Below are 20,588 nucleotides of genomic sequence, written 5' to 3' on the forward strand. Positions count from 1 at the left end.
TTGATCTGCATCATACGCTCTGATGATTTGATGTACCTGAATTCTTCAGTTTACTCTGAGCTGCTGTATTTGCACTACAGTCACCAGAGCCTCGGGGTGAAGGCCAACACACTTTGTTTTCATCTTTAGTGCTGAAACAAGCGATGGGATGTGAGACGTACTTCAGGTGATTCAGGAACTGAAGATTTCAAAGCATTTCAGAACATTTCTTTCTAGTATTGTTAATTATAACTCGGGGTTTGAAGTTTGCGTTTTAGAAATCAAACAAGGCTAAATATAGCCACACTGATGGCCCTCACACAACATGAAAGAGAATTGTTTGGAAAGCTTCTGTTTTTATCCTTCACAACTTTACTATCCTTCATCGTCAGACTTAACATTCATCAAAACTTGCCTTCGTTAGTCTCTCAGCTGAATGCTTATATTAGCATCCTCACGTGCTAATATGCTAATGCTAGTATGTGTGGTAATATTTACTGGATGTTATCAAACTGAATATTAGCATCTAGCATTTAGCATATACGACCAGAGTCTTAATTTCTACACTTCTACAATTTGCTGCAACTCTTCAACTATTTCTTGTTTTTTAAACTTTTTTCCACCAAAACAAAAGGCTAATAAAATATATCCTAAAATAGGGTTATGCCTTTCTGTCTTTTTTTCTTGCCGTGTCACTTTCGACAACATCGTTTAGCCGAGAAGCTGGGTTATGGAATGAATAAATGCTGATTGTGACCTTTCCTACTCAGGGAAATAGCTGGATGTTCGTGGGTGTGGGCAAATGTTGTTTTTAGTCCAGTGGGACAGGGGTTTAATAAAGTGCCACACACACACCAGCTGTGTCATGTTGGAGCAAGTGGGAGTGCGTTGGGTCGTTTTACTCGCCAGTCACTGAGCTGTACAGGCAAGTAGTCAAGGTAGAGAAGCAGAGATTGTAGAACAATAACAATTGTGCTTTTCTGCAGGGTTGACAGGACTCTGGCAAAACTGGATGAATTGATATGCATTTGGATGCTGCCAGTGTGCGTTGCCCTTGAGTTGTTTTTGATGCATTCTCATTCCGCTAATAGCTTTGTAGTTCTTTATTACCTTCACCAGGGAGGTTATGCTTCTGGTTTCGCTTTGTTGGTTTGTTTTTCTGTCAGCACGATTATTGTATATTGCAGTTTTGTTCTTCTGCGTTCTGAGTACTTTTTATCACGACTGCTTTGAAGTTCTTGGTGTCTACTACTGCTACTTATATCTACTCTGTGCATGCAACACGTATTGCATGTCTGTCCATCCGTTTCATATGCTGTATGCATCCTTCTGAGAGAGATTCTGCGCCATGTAAATACACTTGACTTTGACTTGACATTTAAATTAGCAGAGTAACATAGAGCATTTTACTGGGATGAACTGTGGAGTCTCAGCTTGTACCGTTGATCAGTACGTGTTGTTACCGTACTAAATGTTATTTTAATAATACCCCCAGTGTTTCCTATCACAGACGTTTGTCCTGTTGCTTCTTTTTGTGAACCCTCATTGAGAGTCACCCCAGAGGAGGTCATGAATAAAGATGCACGATTGAAATCCAGACTTTCAAACAGCTAAAGGTTGTACAGTCTTAACAGTAAAACATATTTCTGAGTTTATGTTTTTCTGAATTGTCAGTGTTGCTCTGAGCTGCTGTAGCCCCAGCTTTTAATCTATTCTTTCTTCTCCCCTCATGATGAAACAAGGTTTTTCAGTTTAAAAACACCCTCATGATATTCCATCGGAGTATTTTTTCTATATCAAAATGTTTGTGAGTGCATGTTATCAGCGAGGCGAGGCCAGCTAAGGGCGGCTGTGAGCGCCGACTGGAGCCGTATAGATCGGCAGAGTCTCAGAGATTATGTCCATTGATTGGACAGGAGGGGTTTGTGGTTTCAATTGACGGCGGCCTCCTGTCTGATGTTGTGTTCTGTGATTTCAGGCGCCGAAGGAGCCGTGTTCAGCAAATCGTTGGAGACGCCACACGTCAGGGCCGAGCCTTTCAAAGAGCTAAGGTGAGTCTGCGTCTGTTTTTTTTAATCACAGCACACAACAAATGCAATAATAAATAATACATACATGTGTAAGAGTGCACACATGTACGTCAACTGAGGCAGAAACACAGTGTAGCAAATAATGCGTAAACAGCCCGTAGTGAAGTTCCTGCATCTCCACTGCTTAAATACTGAAGCTCATTTTAATGTGACGCAATAAAACAAAAAAACAAACGCAGCAAGGCCTCCACACAAACTAGTCCCTCAATTTACCACACATGCACTTTGATAATAAGCTAAACTTGTAAATCGTATATATAGAACAAATGTTAAGTAAATCAGTACATAAATCAACATGTATATAATAGTAATTTGTGTTCATGTATGAAAACCTACATATGTGTATAATGATACTCCCTATATAGTGAATAACATAATATGCTTATAGAGGTTATGGTTAGTTATGTACAATACATGTATGTATACATACATAACCTTTACCTTACTCTAACCCTGTCTCGAGTTAAGATATGCTTTATATGCATGAATGGGTGTTGGGGGATATTTAATAAGGATTTGTGGCCCTCAGGATTGTGTTTGTCCTTTATTAAAGAGCCCCACTGAGGTTGTACCCTGTCAAATGGAAGAAAAGAGACACTTTAAAACTGTGTGTTTGGGCTCATGCAATATGTATTTTCAGATGTTCCTATTCAAGGACGCAGAAATATGGGAGGAGATATTGGAAAATGGTCACTGAATCTGATTTATCGTTGCTGATTAGCCATTACAGCGGAGGAAATTAAATGTAAAGCGGAGGTGTGGAATCTGCTGATTTAGATCAGTCTTCATTAATAGTTCACACAATGAAAACACTGCAGGCAGCCAATGAAAAACCGATTCATTTATCTTGTTTGTTTTTTTTACTGTTTACAGCAATATTCCAGTACTAATCACAGAAACACCACACTTGGATGTGTCTGCCAGTATTTTAATTCATGAGGCATGACTAATTGATGAGTCATTGATGCTTTACTAATGGCTTTAGAATGTAGTTTTAATTCATCGTGAATTTATTAGCCCTTTTTCCTTAATATAATTGTGGCCAATGAAAAGTCTAAGATGTCTCCAAAACAGCAGCATTGAAGGATTTGGGATCTTATGAACTCACTTCGACATTGACTTTGAATGCATCATACTGTGTGTTTCAGCCCCGAGGTCACAATACTTACTCAAGTGCATATAAGATTCTGTCACGAACCACCGCACAAAAAACACAGGATCCAAAATACACGTTCAAACAAAAAGATATTTAATCCAAAATGACCCGTTAACAAAAAACATACACTTGATTAACTTTACAAGACAAACTGGCACAAGACCAGGGGAGACAGGGCTATTTATACATGAGGTAAGGGCACACAGGTGACAACAATCAGGCAGACAATCACAGAAGCGGGAAAACACACAAAGGCAGGAAGTTAAGTGACCTGGAACGAGAGGGAAAGGTGAGTTTCAAAACAAAACAGGAAGTGCAAGACGACACTAGACAAGAGTGACTGTAACTTAACATAACGTGACCTGAGAGACATTACACACTGAACATGAACTAAACTATAACTTAATACATGACATAACATTAAATAATCTGACGGGACATGACACATTCAATCGACTTGGGAGAAAACATTTGAAAACCCAGTAAACAGGCAGGATTTAAAAGTAGAAATCTACGACGAGGTGGAAATAACACTTTCCCCCGCGCCACTGGTGTTCCTGTCCAGTAATGTCCGTGTGTAGGAGCCAGAATCAGTGAGTGGATATTTGCCAGCAGATGCCTCATCACCCCCTATCTTCCTCTTTGTTATATTATGAACCGAAGAGTTGTAATATGCGAGAGAGGACTGAAGAGAAGCAGAGACGAACCAGAGCAAGATTTGGATTTTAAAAAAAGAGAGATTTCTCGGAAGGGAGGGAAACAGATCAAGTGATCGGCAGCAACGGACAACTTGTTACTGCAGTCAAGCTCTGATAAACCCAGTGTACTCTACCTGCCCAGCACCAAACTGCACAAAGACACAGCGAGAGACCAGCTGAGAAGGAAGTGGAAAACGTAGCCGCGAAATAAAGAGAAAGGAGTTGGTGGAGACTAAACTTCCAAAAGAGGATGATCATTTTGCTCCGTGTCTGCTTGATGTTTAAGAGGCAACTGATTTAACTTGTGTGTCTTTCAGCTAAATGTCCAGTTATTCTGCATAAAACAATCCATGCCGACCACAGTCTCTGTTTGCCACAAGGGAACCAATTACAGCCACCTTTCAAGCCTGAATGTTTGATCATCACAAGGTTTCGGGTGGATTATTACTTTAACAGGTGTCACAGGTTTTCAGTTTCCTGACAGGCATCAGTCAAATTTACCCTTGACTCAGACTGACTGTGTGTGGCTGTGTACGAGTCCTCTCCGTGTGTGTTTGCGTGTGTGTGTGTGTGTCTGTGTGTGTGTGTGTGTGTGGACAGCCGAGGATGTCTCCTTGGTGTAAACGTCTTGTTTATCATCTTTCTCCTACCTCTGCTGTCAGATGTGATGACAGTCAATCAGAGCAAAGAGAGAGAGAGAGGTTTATAACAGGACAGAAAATAAGGAAGAAGAAAAGTAAGAGGAGAGAGAGCTACAGTACTTACACTTACGTTACCTTATTAGTGTTTGTCTCAGGTGGGCGTGTACTGACTGGGCTTGATTGACATCTACTGTCCAGCACTCTTCTGTTCCATCTGTTACGTTATGTCATTCCCAGCACACACACACACACCTTCAACATCGCAGAAATCTAATTACCAGAATAACTGGAAACACCTGTGAAGGTGTGCAGAACCTTTTTTTACGACACAGCTGGTGACAACTTCTGCCCTTTTTGTCAACTTTGGTCCACAGCAAAAAAGTAACGTCGACTCCACTGGTTGACAAAAGCCTGATTGTCTATGAGATAATTCAATTGCTAATGTCTTGCGTTATTATTTAATACAGCACGATGTTCAATTAGTAAAATGATGGTCCCATTGGGTCTTGAACACAACCCAAACACTGAAACACCAGCAGTAATAAAGCTTTGTCTTCAAAACAGCGTACACCAGCAGCACCCGGCCGAATCATTCTCCACTCGCATTTCAAGCGGAATCGAGACCTAAATGTTCTTTGGAAAATTGTTTCAATCTGAATTGAAAGAGAGGCAGAGAGGGAAGTGGCAGACTGTGAGGTGACGATAAGAAAATCTAGCAAGTGGGGGGGAAGAAATGACAAAAGTACAAAGTGTGAAGATTAAAGAACAAGAGGGAGTGAGAAAAAGAGAGACATGAGCAGGAAGGAAAAAGCTTGAAAGGACAGAGTATAGGAGAGCGGCGAAAGAAAAAGGACTTCTTTCTTGTCAAAGAGAAACTGAGACGGAGAAAAGTAGGAAACTAAAAGAGACAAGAGGGATAGAGAGATAACACAGAGGAAGAAAAAGAGCTTTACGTGGCAGAGAAGAAGTGCAGCAGAGACGAGCGTGACGGGAATTAGGGGTCGGATAGAGGACTTTGATGACAAATATCTAATAACACTATATCAGTGTTGTGTGCACCGAGATGAACTGTGATTCATAAATCACTGCCGCTTTCCTTTCAAAATCATCCTTTCGAATAATAAGAAAGTGAAAAAACAGCCCTCTCAGTGATGCGCAGATCATTTCTGAGCGTCGCTCCAAAGCCCCTCGTCATGTGATTGTCCGTATAATTTGACAGTCAGGGTCTACGGCAATGTGTTTTTTCCCCCCTTCTTCCTACCCCGTGTTTATGCATTTTCTGGTGACAACCAGCCAATTGAGAATGAAATATGGCACAAACCATCCAATTATGTCAGAAAAGGGAAGTGAGCTTGTTGGAGCATGGCTAAAATCTAATCTTACTCTAATCTCTCCCAACCCCTTGGCAGGTAGCAATCGAGAACTCAAATCCCATTTGGGTATATCATATTAACCCTCCGAGCCACACAAACACACACACACACATCCCAGAGCTGTCAGTTTTTCATCGAAACCTTAAGCGTCGTATCCAGTCTGCGAGGTAATGCCTTGTCAACAGGATGTGTCCTTGCATCAGACTAACGCCTTTGTGAAAGTTAAATGGCAGTGTGGGTGAATTTGCCAGTGCATCTTGATTTATTTCCTGACCCGTTCAGAGCACAGATAAAAGGAATACAAAATGAAGCAATAAGAAAGGATAGTGCATGTGGGGCGGGAAGAGGAAAAGGAGCTGTGGAAACCGCAGCGAGAGGAATTGTGAGGGTTTTTCTTAAAGGTGAGTTGAGATGTGAAGTGACTCACTTCCTGCAGGAGCTGAGAAGCTGCACGTTTCCACATCATGGACACTTTGATAGACTCACATTAGACTCACAGAAACGTAATCTTTCTGTATGGACACTTTTCAGTGCCCTCCGATCTTCTCTCTGTGTATGATGGTGCTGAGATTGAAAGTGCGCTGACGGACGGAAACGCTCAGCGGGAGGCTGAATTTAACACCATCCATGGAAAATGCTCACAGCATGTTGATAACAGAACAGCAAACAATCATACGGAGACAGTTGAGGATGCTCATATCCTGTGTCAATTACTGTTCAGTTACATTTCCTGCCAGGCTTGTATCATCAAAGATATGAACATGCTTGACCTTTATAAAGTTCAAATCTTCTGTGTTAGCACCTAAAACTCCTACGTGTTTCCTATGTGTCTCCTACTTGTGCTGTCCTCAGCACAAGATATTTTGACTCATTAAAGAAGAAGCCATCGCACTGCAAACCTACCTGGTCTGTGTAAAGATCAGACATTTAGTGAACATTGCCTGAAGCTCTTTCTTCTCTTCATCCTTCTTCTCTCTCTCTCTTGTTTCAACTCTTGCCATCTCCAGTCTCCTCTGCTCTCTCACCTTACTCTTGCAGGCTCTCCTCTCATCTTCCCTCTCCATTCTCACCCTGCCCTTACTTACCCTCCACACTCCTCTTCTTCTTGCCTCAATTTCCTTGATCTTCGCTCCCCCCCCCCTCCCCCTGTCCCAACGTCACCCCTTCTTCTCCAAGCCATCTTCTGGTCTTCTTCTTCTATCGTCCCTCGGCCCTTCTTCTTCTTCCCCTCCTCCCGTTCTTTCATTCTCCTCACGTGCCGTCCTTCTTTTAGTTTTATTGTGCTCACTTTTCTTCTTCCATATTAATCTCCGAGTCTGCGCTTCACACACAGTCTCTCTGTTCGACCTTGTTATTTGATTTATCATTTACATTTACAACATTTAACTGTGGAGCCCAATATAAGTTAACCAAAAGAATACTGCAACAACAAAACAAAAGGAATTCACGGCGAGAGAATCATCACATTCCTAATAAAACAACACCGTGCGACTCAAGGTGGCCTTCGCCATTAACTCCTCCGTGCATTCTCAGAAGAAGAAAGAAAAAGCAGGTAACAAATTAAGATACCATATCCATGCCCCTCCTTTTCATCTTCTTATCCTCCCTTTCTGCCCTCTCTAATGTCACAGTCGCACCTTTCTTCTTCTACCCTCGCCGTCCTCCACACCTTCAGCTTACACTGATCTCAGTAATAGAGAGAATGGCGTGTCCCCCCAGCAGAATATCCGACCGTTCACAAAGCCCCGCAAAGCAATCAGCTGCACTCGTATCGGCCGAGATTGCCATTTAACCTATGATTTGCTGCGTGGCACTATGGCAGCCCATAGTTTCAACTCGCCGTAGCTTATATATTTACAACGGCAAAGTGTTCTGACCACCGCCGCGTTCACGCCGTACAAGAAACAGTTGCAGATCATCTAAAGACGTCGCCAAGGACAAAGGAGTTACGTGTCGAGCTAAAGGAGATTACGAAAGCTTGCCCACAGGTTTCAGGCCGTGCAAGTTTACAATTTCTGTCATGTCAAAAAAACCTCCAATCATTTCCGTTGTTATCTGAAGGCGGGCGATATGAGGAGGAAGCTTGGAAAGTTATTAGCCTTTGATCCCAGTTGCAGATATGAAATGCTGCCAAGAAAAGAGAGAAAGGATAAGAGGATGTACAAAAGTGAAATAGAAAACAAGAAACAGAACAAGATGAAACTTTATTGATCGCCGTGGCAAGCGTACAAGTACAAAGTGGCAACAGGGGAATAAAGATACAAACAGAAGGCAAAGAGTCAAAGAGATGAAGAATAAGTGTCAATATGGGACACAGTCGGTGAGATTGCTTTATCGCATGCGTTCTTGACTTTTACATACATCCGTAACATTCATGCCCTTTTCCAAACGATGCTGATTAAGCCTGTCGTCCCCCCCCCCCCCCCAAGGATAAAACATCTGTATTTCTTGGTGTAACGGAGTCGTGGTGTCTGCCGTCCCCGACCCAGCGCTCACTTCAAATCATCCTGTGACGTTTTTATTTGGCTTTAATGCTTCCATTTTTCCTGGTGCATTCTTGGACGCAACACTCCTAGCTGCCGCTCCGTTTCCATGGTCTCTCCCATATGGTAATTACTCTCACCGTCAGAGGGGGGGGGGGGGGGACAGACGTTCTGCACTCCAACCCTAACCCTAGCTTTCAGTGACAGTGTCTTAGTTAAATCTAGATTTGTAAGAAATGTGAGAACCTTTTTTATATTAGAACAAGGCAGAAATGGGGGGAAAAGATACACAGAGAGTGTGAAAAGGAAATGAAAAGAACTATAACCCTGAGACAGAAATATTTCCTTGCCTGAGTCCCCGAGGAGCAACCTTGGAGAAGGAGGGAGGGAGGAGGGAAGCCTTTATAGGTATGTCACATCCATAGACACTAAATTCCTCCGAGTTCTTCTCAATGCTGTAGAAACTTTCTTCTCTTCCTCCTCACTGCATTTTTAGTAGAGGCGTAGAGGTAGCTCAACCTAGAGCACCTGAATTTGTTTATTTTATGGATCACTGGTTCTCAAGGATTTCCAAAAATACCCTGTGAGGCGTTTGTGTCCTCAGACGAGGGTCCACAACTGTGGCTTGTTTGATGTTTGAAGACGAACACCAAACTCCACCATCCACTCGAAGCCAATACGTGAGAGTTCTCCATCCCTGAGCTTTACTACGGTCTGAAGCCTTTCTGTATTCTCACCGCAAACTGCACGGGTTACATTTGTACTCTGTTGTTTTGCTAAAGATTAAAGTCATCCCTGTTCACTTAATGTTCAGATGCAACAGTTTTAAATAGTGCCGGCTCTGTTTCCATTAGCCCTCTGGTGGCATCGGTTAGACCCACACGGAGAAACACAAACACAAGCTGTCTGAAAGGGTGAATGATCTGATGTGTGGAGTAGAGAAGCTCAGAAAACTGCAAATGAATCACATTTTATTGAGCACCTTTTATAAAAACTGAACACTACTGAAAATGAAACAACCACAATAGATGATATGTATTTAATGAATCATAACAAACCATATTAGGCAAACTGTAATTAATATGTGTTAAGGCGTGACCCCCTGCGGTACAGAGCAAGGGGGATTAAAGTTTTCATTTGGAAACTTGCTTACTTTCATAATCAGTGGATGTTTCTGCTGCCATTTATTTTCTCCTGCACGTTAAGCAACTCAAGCAGCACATCCGTAAGAAGAACAAGGGAAAGATTGTGTCCGGTGGTTTGAGACTTCTTTTCGATATTAGGATGTTTTCTTTATTCTGTTTTCCTAATTGATTGCAGTCTGAGAAGACAGCATACTTATGCTGGATCGTAATCGTACAGCCGATAAGGTTTTGACTTGATACAGTGAGAAACTCCTCTGAAGGACGATGGTTAGAATCCCCAACCATGACATGACATGCACCACAGGTGTACCATCCCAAGTGCTTCGTGGTCCCTTTGGCATAGAACATCTCCATCCTGGCATTTTCCTCCATCATCTAAACAACATGATGTTGTTTGACTGAAACAGAAGTTGCAGTTTTTTCCCTTCTTTTCAACATTTACTACTAGAACATGCAGCGACTGCACTGCAGCTCCTCTCGCCTCTCTTCATCTTCTGGGGAATTCAGGTCACCGCTGTTCATTAAAGCTGCCAGGAGCAAATTCAGAGAATGACACCAGCCAACTGCAGGGAATGACATTAGAAATAAGATACTCTTCTTCTTCTTCTTCTTCTTGCTCCTATCGTTTCTTCTTACAGTACCTTTGTTGTAACTTGTAATACTATGTGTGTTTCACTTCCTGTTCCTATTTCGGATATCCTGACATAACAACTTTGCATATTATCAAAAATATTCTTCTAATTCTTTGCGTTTATCATCTTGTGCATTGCAAGTAAAGCAACACAAGAACTAAAGGACTTATAATAGACCCGTGTGGAGGTGGAATCAAGGTTTTCTTCTTGGATATTTGTGAATAAGTGATTACAGTTCTGAAACATCACGCATTTAATCCACAACTGCCGTGGTGACAGGAAGTCTACAGAGACCTCCTCTGCCGGTCTGGATCAACTGAAGCATTTTGACACCTTTGCTGCTTCTTGTAAAGATTGGCTCGTGGCTCTGAGTGGCTTTTGTCAAGTCGTAAAAGAGGAGTGGGCTGATTTTAATCCTCGTGCAGAACATTGTAAACAGCCATTGTAAACATGCAGGTGGGCTGTAATGTCGGATCCACTCAATCTGTCCTCCACGTTCTCTGAAATGTGCTCTTGCCCGCGTGTCTTTGTAAGGACTGAATTGAAGCTAAAGACCTGAATTTCAACAGCCACATTAGGACAATTACAAAGTCAGCCTACGATCACCTTAAGAGTAAGTCAAGGATTAAAGGACTAATGTCTCGGCAGGATTTGGAAGAAAACGTTTGCAGGTCTCCCTGAAAAATCGATTGGACAGGTGAAGTGTTGAGATTCAGAACGCTGCTGCTCGAGTCCTCAATAACACCAAGAAAGTGGGTCACATCACGCTGAGGTTCTGAGGTCTTTGCACCAGCATCCTGTCTGTCAAAGAATGGATTTTTATAAATGCTGCTGTTGGTTTAAAAAGCACTGAATGGTTAATGGCCACAATACGTGTCTGATCTTCTGCTACATTATGAACCATCCTGAACTCTCAGGTCCGCTTTCTATCCCCTGGAGTCAAAACTAAAGGTGGAGAAGCAGCGTTCAGGTTTTATGCTCCGTGTATCTGGAACAAACTGCAGGTCTGCTGCAACTCTCACTTTAAATCAAGGCTGAAGATGTTTCTGTTTGATGCTGCCTTTTTATTCAATCAAATAATAACTGCACTGTAACTTTAAGACGTGTATTTCATACCTGTCTTGTTCCATTTCAGCTAGTTTGACTTCTTCTATTCTCTTGGCTCTTTACTTGCTTTAATCGTATTCAAATGTCCTTTTATAATGTGCTTCTTTTGCACTTTGTCTCAGCGCTTTGTGTGTTTAGTGTAAAGCACTTCTTGTTGTGTGAAATAACTATATGTGTTTACTCATATACATAAACATAACCATTCAATCGCTAGTGAGAGGCAGCAGTGGAGGTGCTTCTCATTACCTGAATAGTGGGTTTTTTTGTTATTGCGGAAAGTGAGAAAAATGTCAGGATGACAAATTGCTGAAAGCATCTAATAAACCGGCTGCTTCAGAATCGTGACTTTAGTTTACAGGACCTTGTTAGATTCTAATTAGGCTACTTGACACAAATCAAATTGAACAAACTGTGGGTGTATTCACGGATTAAACTTCTTTCTTATCTTGCTTTCCACCTTTTGTTTTTAAGAATTCGCTCTCCTACTCAAGTCAAACATTAAGTTGATACAGTTTTTCAGAGCTGCTCTGCATCTGTCTCTTCCCCAGGCTGGAGTCTCCCACCCGCTCCCTGCTGATGGAGGCTCCGAAAGGCATCCAGATCCTGGCTGAGGCCGGAGACATCCAGGCCATCTGCAGGAACGAGCTGCGACTGGAGTCCAAAGACGGAGAGGTGTGTCAACCAACGGTGCACGTGTGTGTTTGAAGGACAATGACTTCACCAAATCAAGTCTTATTGTCATAGTTTTGGTCATAATAACAGAGTTCTTACCAAGTGAATTGCTAAGATCAACACTGAGACATCATTAAAAAACTATCTGATGGGTCCCAAAACACAAAGGGGGCACAATTATTACCCAAACCATCCGTTGTTAACATCCATGACATTTGACCTGTGCAATGAGGGAACATTTCTATTAATATCGTGACATTTTAGGTGCAGAAGCATCTAAATAAAGTGGTTTGGATAAACAGTTTGGTTGTAATAAACCAGCATTAGCCTTGAAGCAGCTGTGTAAAGATACTGTTTAGTGGTGTAAAGAAGGAGGTCACTCTCCCTCTGTGTGTGTTGTAATCCGAGCTTCTCTGTGCTTTGTTCGTGAGTCCTGTGTGTTGCTAGCTAATCGCCGCCGCTCGGCTCTGCGCTCCCTCTCAGGTTAACACTGTTGCCATAGTTTGCACTGTTTTCACCATTGGCCTTTTTCAGGGACGACATTTTGACATGTTGACAGTTGAACAAATTAATGATGTCTCAATTCCCTTTAGCTACTTTAGGTTCCTGCTATTGTGCATGCGGACTCACTGTCATGCTTTGAGACACCTGAACAAAATGTCTTCTTACTTCAAGCGTGCTTTCTGCACAAATGCTTCCCAGTCTGTGTACTGGCAAGTTGAGAAATTTGCTTTTTTTGTCCTCCTGCCATATTGGCTGACGAGGCTCCTTCTCAATTCAATATTTCCCGTGTCCAAACTTATATTTAGCAAACAACAATCCAAACAATAGTTAGCTCCCTCAGCCAACATGGACCAGCATATAGCTCATTGGCTGGAGGCAATTTCCCACATACTGGCGGTCCACCAAAATCTGTTAGAGCCTCACAGAAAGACAGGAAACAGAAGTTGATTGTTTTTCTCTTTTTTTACCGCCACCCTACCTTCATTCACTAATTCAGTTTTCTTTAGGCCTTTCACATGCTTACTTTAACAACCAGTTTCCCCTCTTGTCCTTTCCCACCCCTCCTCCTCCTTCTGTCCTCTTTCTGTCTTTAACTTTGCTTATTTACATTTTTCTTTCTCCTTTTCTTTGATCCACTGCTCATCCTCATGCTGCTTCTTTCCCTTTTTCATCCTTTCCTCACTGCTCCTAAATTCCTCCAACCATCCCCTGATTCGTTACACACATCAGTCCTCACATTCATCACGGTCGGCTGAGCTGATAAAAGGATTTCCCACCTTAGGTTGCAGTAGTCGTGTCATGTCAGATCTGTTCAAATCAGTGAAGGAGGATTAGAGAGAAGAAAGTGTTTAAAAGTTTCCCACCAAAACATTTCCATACATTAAGACGGGCTCTGATATGAGATGGACGAGGAGAGAGAGGCTGTTTCTGGAAGGTGCCATTGGGTTCAGTTCGGTCCAATTAAAAATAACCACAGTCGCCACGCCCGTACACCATCGGTTTTCACGGGTGTGTGGTCAACAGTGAGGCTGTTGAACTTATTACAGTCAATTCATATAATTAGAATCACGTTTTCACATTCCATTAGTGCTGCAAATGTCCATTTGTCAAACCTCTGTTTTACACACACACACACACACATAGACATACTCTCTCTCTCTCTCTCTCTCTCCTCAGGACCCCCTTGGCAGCGCTACCGCAATTAGAGAGTGGCTTTGGTCATTAAACACCCACAAACCAAAAAGGCAGATACAGAAATAGACTCTCTCACACACACACACACACACACACACACACACACACACACACACTCTTTCTGAAGCCACTCAGAGTCACATATGAGTAACTTCTCCCAGTCTAATACTCTGGCTTAGTTTGACAACCACCATGCTTTTTCCACACCATGTACAGCAGTGATGTGGCACTATAGTATCACGCCACATCACAGCCGTCATGCAGGGTGTGGTTCAACCATAGACTGTATAATCAGGTGACGTCACCCATAGGTTTCTGAGGAGCAGTTGTGAAGCTAAAATTTGGCAGCTCCGGTGACGCCACCTGTCACTCAAAGCGGCAACTCCCTTAAAATTGCGTAAATGTAAGCCTTAATATATTTACAACAGGTGAGTTATATATAAATGTATGTGACGTACATACATTCATGAATAGGGAAATTAGCTATAGAGATCAAAACCAGGCCAGGCTGTAACATGTTTTAGTTTTGCTGTTAAATTAGGCACTTTTACATGGCGGTCTATGGAGATTGACTCCCTTTTGGAGCTGGTCCTTCCACATAGTTCCAATGTTCAACTGTTCCAATCTGTCCAATGAGGTGAAATACACCGTTCTCGACATTGTAACACTAATAACGCTTTCGGTTATTGGCTTTGAGAAAGAAACGTACAAATTAGGTTTTTTTCTAGATCTGAACACAAAACTTGGTGACGTACAAAGTACAAAATTGGTACTGGATTATTTTGGTCGATACCTTAAATCGAGTACCCAGCTCTAGCGTTTCACCTTCGCTATACATGCATAACTACAGTGATTGTGTATTGAGTTCTGAGTGACTAACACTCAGTGCTGTGCCTGAACGCATCCTGTGCAGACAATGATGGAAGGTTGAAATTGCTTCTGCTTTGTGACATTGTGTTAACATCACTGATTCTCTGTGGAGGCAAAGTGTCGGCTTACACTTTTTTGTCCTTCACTAGAGCACACATGATTAGGTTAACCAACCACACTTACACACAGTGTTCTCCAAGTGTTTCACACCGACTGCCCCTCGTGGTGAAAGATTTTCTCAACAGCAGTTGTCTGAGGAAGTCAGCTGAGACTCTGCTTTAAAAGTGTTCCAGGTCATTTGATGGCAATGCCTCCCAGAAGTGCCCGGTAATGGCTCCTTTACCTTTTATATGACTGGAGAGCTCATCTTCTCCTCGGCCAGTGATACACCAGCCCTGTATGAGCCCCGGGAGGCCGCAAGGGAGGAGAGGGCAGAGAGATGGAATTCATGCAGCAGTGGTTCGTGTCTGTGCAGGGGGAGAAAGGCAGTTTTTTTTCCAATCAATGAGCGGTTGAAGGGAGTAAAATGAGTGGATGAGTAGCTGGATGTGACTGTGGGTGTTTGTGGCGATATGGCAGAAGGAGTTTTCTGGTATTTTCATCTTTTTTTATTCCTCTAGAGATTATTCGACCTGGGAATCAGCAGACAGTAAACTCGTTCATGCTTTTTTTTGTTATGCTCATTTTCGTAGCAGGACAGGGTTTTCAGATGTACCCCAATATGTCTCTCTGTCAACAAAATGTTTTAAAAATATAACATTTTAGGCGTAATTCGCTGATCGGGCTGGTTCATATGTGACCGCACACAGCTAGTTTCTAGTCTGTGAGTGTCTTAACATGATTCTTGTAGTGAATACAGTGTTTGCACAATATATTCTGGCTTTCCCAGGCTTTGAGAGACCAACTTTTGTCAAGCAGATGCATTCTGGGTGAATTGGATATCGCTCTGCAATGCATTAGAGTTCATACTGTGTGCTACAAATCCAACACATGACCTTTATCATTCACTCCTCTCACACTGCTCTCCTGTCACTGTGCACTGAATGTCTAAAAGAGCTGGAATACGCTGCACGTACGGAAGGAAAGATCTCTGATGCACGAGATCTGATGTCAGATACATTTGATTGATGGCGTATTGAGTTCAATCTTTAGACTTCAGACTACTTAACATTCTATGCAACCAACAATGTGGAGTGCTAGGGTTGTATGAGCCACTATGTGTCTGAGTCCAATTCTGTGAGGTTGAAGTTCTGGGAAGAAAAACAAAAGGTTTCGCTATGGAGAGCGGGTTGAAGAGCTTTGCTTTTAGAGCAATTAGAGTGAAGAGACGAGAAGAGACACATGATTCAGCCGGGGTTAGCTTAGGTAAAGTAGAAAGGGAAAAGATGAGTTTTTAGCCTATAAAGAAAACAAATGAATACCTCTTCTGGTCTGAGTGAAGATGAAGCATCCTTACTGTAGGGAGGTTGAACACACTGTTCATTGTGCAGGGTTGTGGTATGAACAGGTAGAGGCAGGACATGCAGGTGCAGACGTTTATCGAGGAGGTTATTCGAGAGAGATTGAAGATTAGTTCAACTGTAGCTGGTTTTCTGCCAGAAGTTACACAACCTGACCATCGACAGAGCAGTCGTGTCCAACTGGACTCAGTCCAAACACCATAATTCACCATCAGCCAACTACTTAACATGGACTTGTCCTTTGTGGATTGAATGTCTTTGCCTGTGAACTGCATTCAGACAGAACTCTCAAGTAACATATATGTTAGACATCACAATCTAAACCCATGTTACTTGAGCAAACATGTGGAAAACTACATAGTTCTCTTATGTCATACTTAATTGAATACTCTGATGGTTGTGCTATCTTATAGGTAGTTAGATGGGAAGATTGTGATTTGTTTAAGCATTCAGTAAAGAGATCCAGAATGTGTTTAGCCTAGATTAGGGGTAAGGTTTCCCTTACTGCAGAGAGTGGTGAAAGGGGTAAAGAGATAGCTAAAAGAAGAACAATATACCTTTTTACAAGTCCACTTGTTTATTTACAGGTGTAAGACTTGTTGGAAGGGAAGTTGATGGGAAAATACAGGAGGAACCACCGAGTGTTAAACACAGCAGGGGACAGGAGATTAATTACTCAATCAAAGAACAGTCCCCATTGATTAGCACGTCTGGTACCTGAGTTGATTGATCAGCACATCTTGTGTGAACAAAGGAAGACTGACCTGGAAGCTCTTCTTGACTTCCTGTCCTTTGAATTAGGTATAAATACTGAGGCAGAGACAGTCTCTGAGCAACACATGGCAGCCTTACAACCTGTATGTGTGTGAGTTTGATCATCCTTTGTATGTATAAACTCAGCTCCTTCTTGCAAGAATATAGATTAAACCCTTTTATTTGATTTGGATCCTGACTTTGTTATTAGGAATATTTTTCAAACAGAAGTGTACAACTAACAATGAAGACAGGACTTGTGATGCTAAATGTGCCCAGTAGTGATGTGCAGGTAGGGGGTTATATAATACCTGCACCCACCCGACCCTGTTATGAGAGCCAATGCAATCAAACAGCAACCTTTAGGGGAAATTCTTAGCAAATGTGTGTCACAGAACTTGACCTCTCGTCTTTGTTTGTTTGGTGCCTTTTGGATAATTTCTTATGCAAATATCGGACAAATAATCGTTTGCGTTAGCGTTAGCTGGTAACTTAGCGTTAGCTGCTTACGGTACCTGGCCCTGCCTGGCCTCGCTCCTCTCCAGCATCACAATCTCATCCAAATATGGTCACTCCAAAAAACAAAGCTGGCAACGGCCAACATGCCGAACTCCAGTCTTCAAAACTGTATCCCACAAAGCAATGGGTGTCGATGCACTCTATGGGCCCAACCTGCAAAGCACATGCCTTCATCAACCCCCCCCCGAACCCAACCCAAACTTCTTTACAACCTTAAACTGGAATTCCACATGTTCAACCTCTGAATAACGTCGCATATTTCTACTCTTCTTTTTTTTTGTGTCCCACATGAGCTCTGCACATTGTGTTTCCAATCTCACCAGTTTTCTCTCCCTCTACTCAGATCTCTCTGGATGCTCGGAGGATTCGCCTGATGCGGCTGCCTGAAGGGAAGGCCTCCACCAGCTCCTCGTCCTCCGGGAACCGGCAGACTGTCTACGAGGTTTGCGTTTGTCCCAACGGGAGGCTTTTCCTGTCCCAGGCCGGCACCGGATCCACCTGCCAGATCAGCAACAATGTCTGCCTCTAGGACTGATACATACAAATATAAATAAATACACAGGTATCCTGAAATAAAGACGGGCAAAGACAGACAGATGTACACATATCGCCTGCCTCCAGGACTGACAGCAAACACCGACACAACATACAAAGACTGCCAGAGCTGATGGAAATATAAACAATCAAAGATACTGTAACTATACACACTGGTGTACACATTTTACAATCACAAACAATCTGATATTTAGGCTCAACCGATATGTTTCAACAGGCCAATAATGAAAATTTTGGATTGAAGCTTCTGACAGCTGATCTTTTGTGCCAATATTTCAATGCTAAAAGATATTTTCTCCCCTAATTTTATACGTTTCTGAGTGGAAAAGCCTTTGAAATCAGCATTTAAAGCATCACGGGACAATAAAACTCTCCAACTGAGTGTCATACACATCTCTCTAAGCTCTTTATACATACAGCACGAGTAATATGGCTTTTAAACTGAATTACATGAATAAAAGCAAAATGTGTTTCATTGCAGGTTTTAACAACTTTTTAATACAACTGAGGTCATAAAGAAAGCTCCATCTTGTTGGATATATAGGACACTGTCTGCTGATATGAATAATATTTAATAAAAGGACAGTATTGGTAATATATCGGTCTGACCCTACCACTCAAACATGACACTGCTATGTATTTATAGCTTACACACATGAGGATGCACACACTAGCTTACAGAATACACAGTATACATATTTTAACATGGTGTACTCACACACACACACACACACACACTCACACTAGGAGGAGCCTCCCTTTTCTCTCAAGAGCATTTCAGTACAAGAATCGCTAGGGTGATCACCCATGGCAACAGGCCACACCCCCCCGCCTCCATTTTTCTTCTTCTTTTTCCTAATTTCTAATTTGTCCTCCGTGGTTACAACATAAATAAAAGATTTATACTTTTCCATGTTGTTCAGGGGGCCCTTTAAAGCCCCATCGGCATGCGAGAAGCACTTAATGACAGCTATTCCTAAAACAAATAGTTTCAGGATGTAAGATGGTGTAATGCCGTGGTTCTCAACCCAAAGGGGCCTCGAGATCATTTCAACATGCCAGATGGTTTTTGAGAGCAAAATAAAAAAGCATATTAAAAAATAAAATAACATATTTTAGACTTGGGAATGTTTTTTACTGCACCAGGGATATCATTTGCCTTTAAGAATAGATTTCATTTAATGTGTTTGTGAGAGGCAAAACGTGCATGCACATCAGTTTCCGACGGGTCAGGGGAAGATAAAAAGTCACGAGTAAAGATAATCAGCAGTGACATTGGACGACGCCGAGCTGCTGACTGTTCAAAGTAAACAAACACTAAAGTGTTTATTCTTTGGGGCGGGTGGAACCCGAAAAGGTCGAGAACCACTGGTAATGAACATGAGGACTTGGCATGGATGTATTATGAGAACTGGATAATGGATACTCAAAGTCACTTGCACGGCCAAGCAAAAAAAGCTTTCAAGCCCACTTTCACTGGGATGATGTCATTTATGTTTAAATTACTTTTCTAGACTCTGGGGCAAATTTGCAGCAAGGCTGATATCCAGCTCCCTTAATACATCAGCAGGACTTGGATATGTTCTAAGGTATCCATTTCAGTCAAAACGAGATCAAGGAGTGTGTATGTATTAAGTGCTGTTAGTGTGCCTATGTGACGATACATAAACCAGTTTTGGGATTTGTGAAGAAGAAGAAGTTGATGCTTAAGAGAGATATAGGGAACATGTGGGGGCAGATGCAAAGTATTTCTTCATTGAGGCTCTAAATCAACATTATTATTGAATTAGCCAACAAAATATTCAGCCCATTTGATCTTTGTTACAATCTGTCCAAAGTGTATCATGACAAGCTATGACTCATGAGCCATGTTCACGTCACGTCACACTCATCCAACTGGGAATACAAACCTTCAAACTAGCTTCCCAGTGCTAACAACACTTAATTCATGCAACAACTATCTTGCTAATGTGAGTTTTTACACGTCAGGCACCTGATTGTTTGGATGTTGTAGCGAAGAGATGTGATATGATGTGAACATGGTGAAAGTGCTGCAACACAAACCTCATCCAGTGGTTTGTTTGTTTTGTTTTTGATTTAGTCTTTTGATTTTAAACTGAATAGAAAGCTGTTTTAATTTCACATAATAACTGTGTTCTTGTTTTGCCTGCATAAATTCTGTTCATGTTTCTTCCTCAACAACTCAACATCCTGTTATAACACAGAACATATGCCAGAAAATGTCCAATGTCAGCTGTTCGATCCTCGGCGTTGGTGGTCACCCTACTTGTTTCTTGCACTGGGATATATAAAAAAAAAAAAAAAGGAGCCACTCTGTTGAAAGAGGGGAACTGTGCCTGTGCCTTATGTCGATGCACTTGTGGCAAGAAGAAGCACATCACTCAGACATTCTTTGGCATCAACAAGTAACATAATCTCTGATTTTACTTCCATTTTCACAAATCACAAATCTCTCCCTCTGTGTGAATGCAAAGACCTTCAGCCACATCTGACCACAGCGCCTCTGCTGTCAGCACCTGACTCTGCAAAAAGGATCAGTCCTTTTCTATTTACCACTTAAGCTTCCACAGTTTGGGATGATGCTCTTGTTACTTTGCTTTTTATTTAGTGTGAAAACATGTATGTACGTTTGAAGTAACAGACGTGTGATCCTATGGAGTTTAACACACAGACTGATGGGTCTCATTTTCACACATAAGATCTTTTTGTCTTTGCAGACTTCAGTTTTTTAACCTT

The 20,588-nt window shown here is 42.0% G+C and overlaps 1 protein-coding gene across 6 annotated transcripts in view; it reads left to right on the forward strand.

The window, feature by feature from the left end:
- sgcd (sarcoglycan, delta (dystrophin-associated glycoprotein)) overlaps window positions 1-20,206 on the forward strand; it is a 229,072-nt gene extending 208,866 nt beyond the window's left edge. For all 6 annotated transcript variants that reach the window (XM_029447795.1, XM_029447797.1, XM_029447796.1 and 3 more), the window contains 3 exons: window positions 1,958-2,030; window positions 11,853-11,976; window positions 17,620-20,206. In XM_029447795.1, the coding sequence (XP_029303655.1) occupies window positions 1,958-2,030; window positions 11,853-11,976; window positions 17,620-17,805 (383 nt within the window). In that variant the 3' untranslated portion in view covers window positions 17,806-20,206. The remainder of the gene's footprint in view (window positions 1-1,957; window positions 2,031-11,852; window positions 11,977-17,619) is intronic.
- The last annotated feature ends 382 nt before the right edge of the window (window positions 20,207-20,588 follow it).

The sequence above is a fragment of the Cottoperca gobio genome, chromosome 14 (assembly GCF_900634415.1).
Source record: "Cottoperca gobio chromosome 14, fCotGob3.1, whole genome shotgun sequence".
Classification (NCBI taxonomy): Eukaryota; Metazoa; Chordata; class Actinopteri; order Perciformes; family Bovichtidae; genus Cottoperca; species Cottoperca gobio.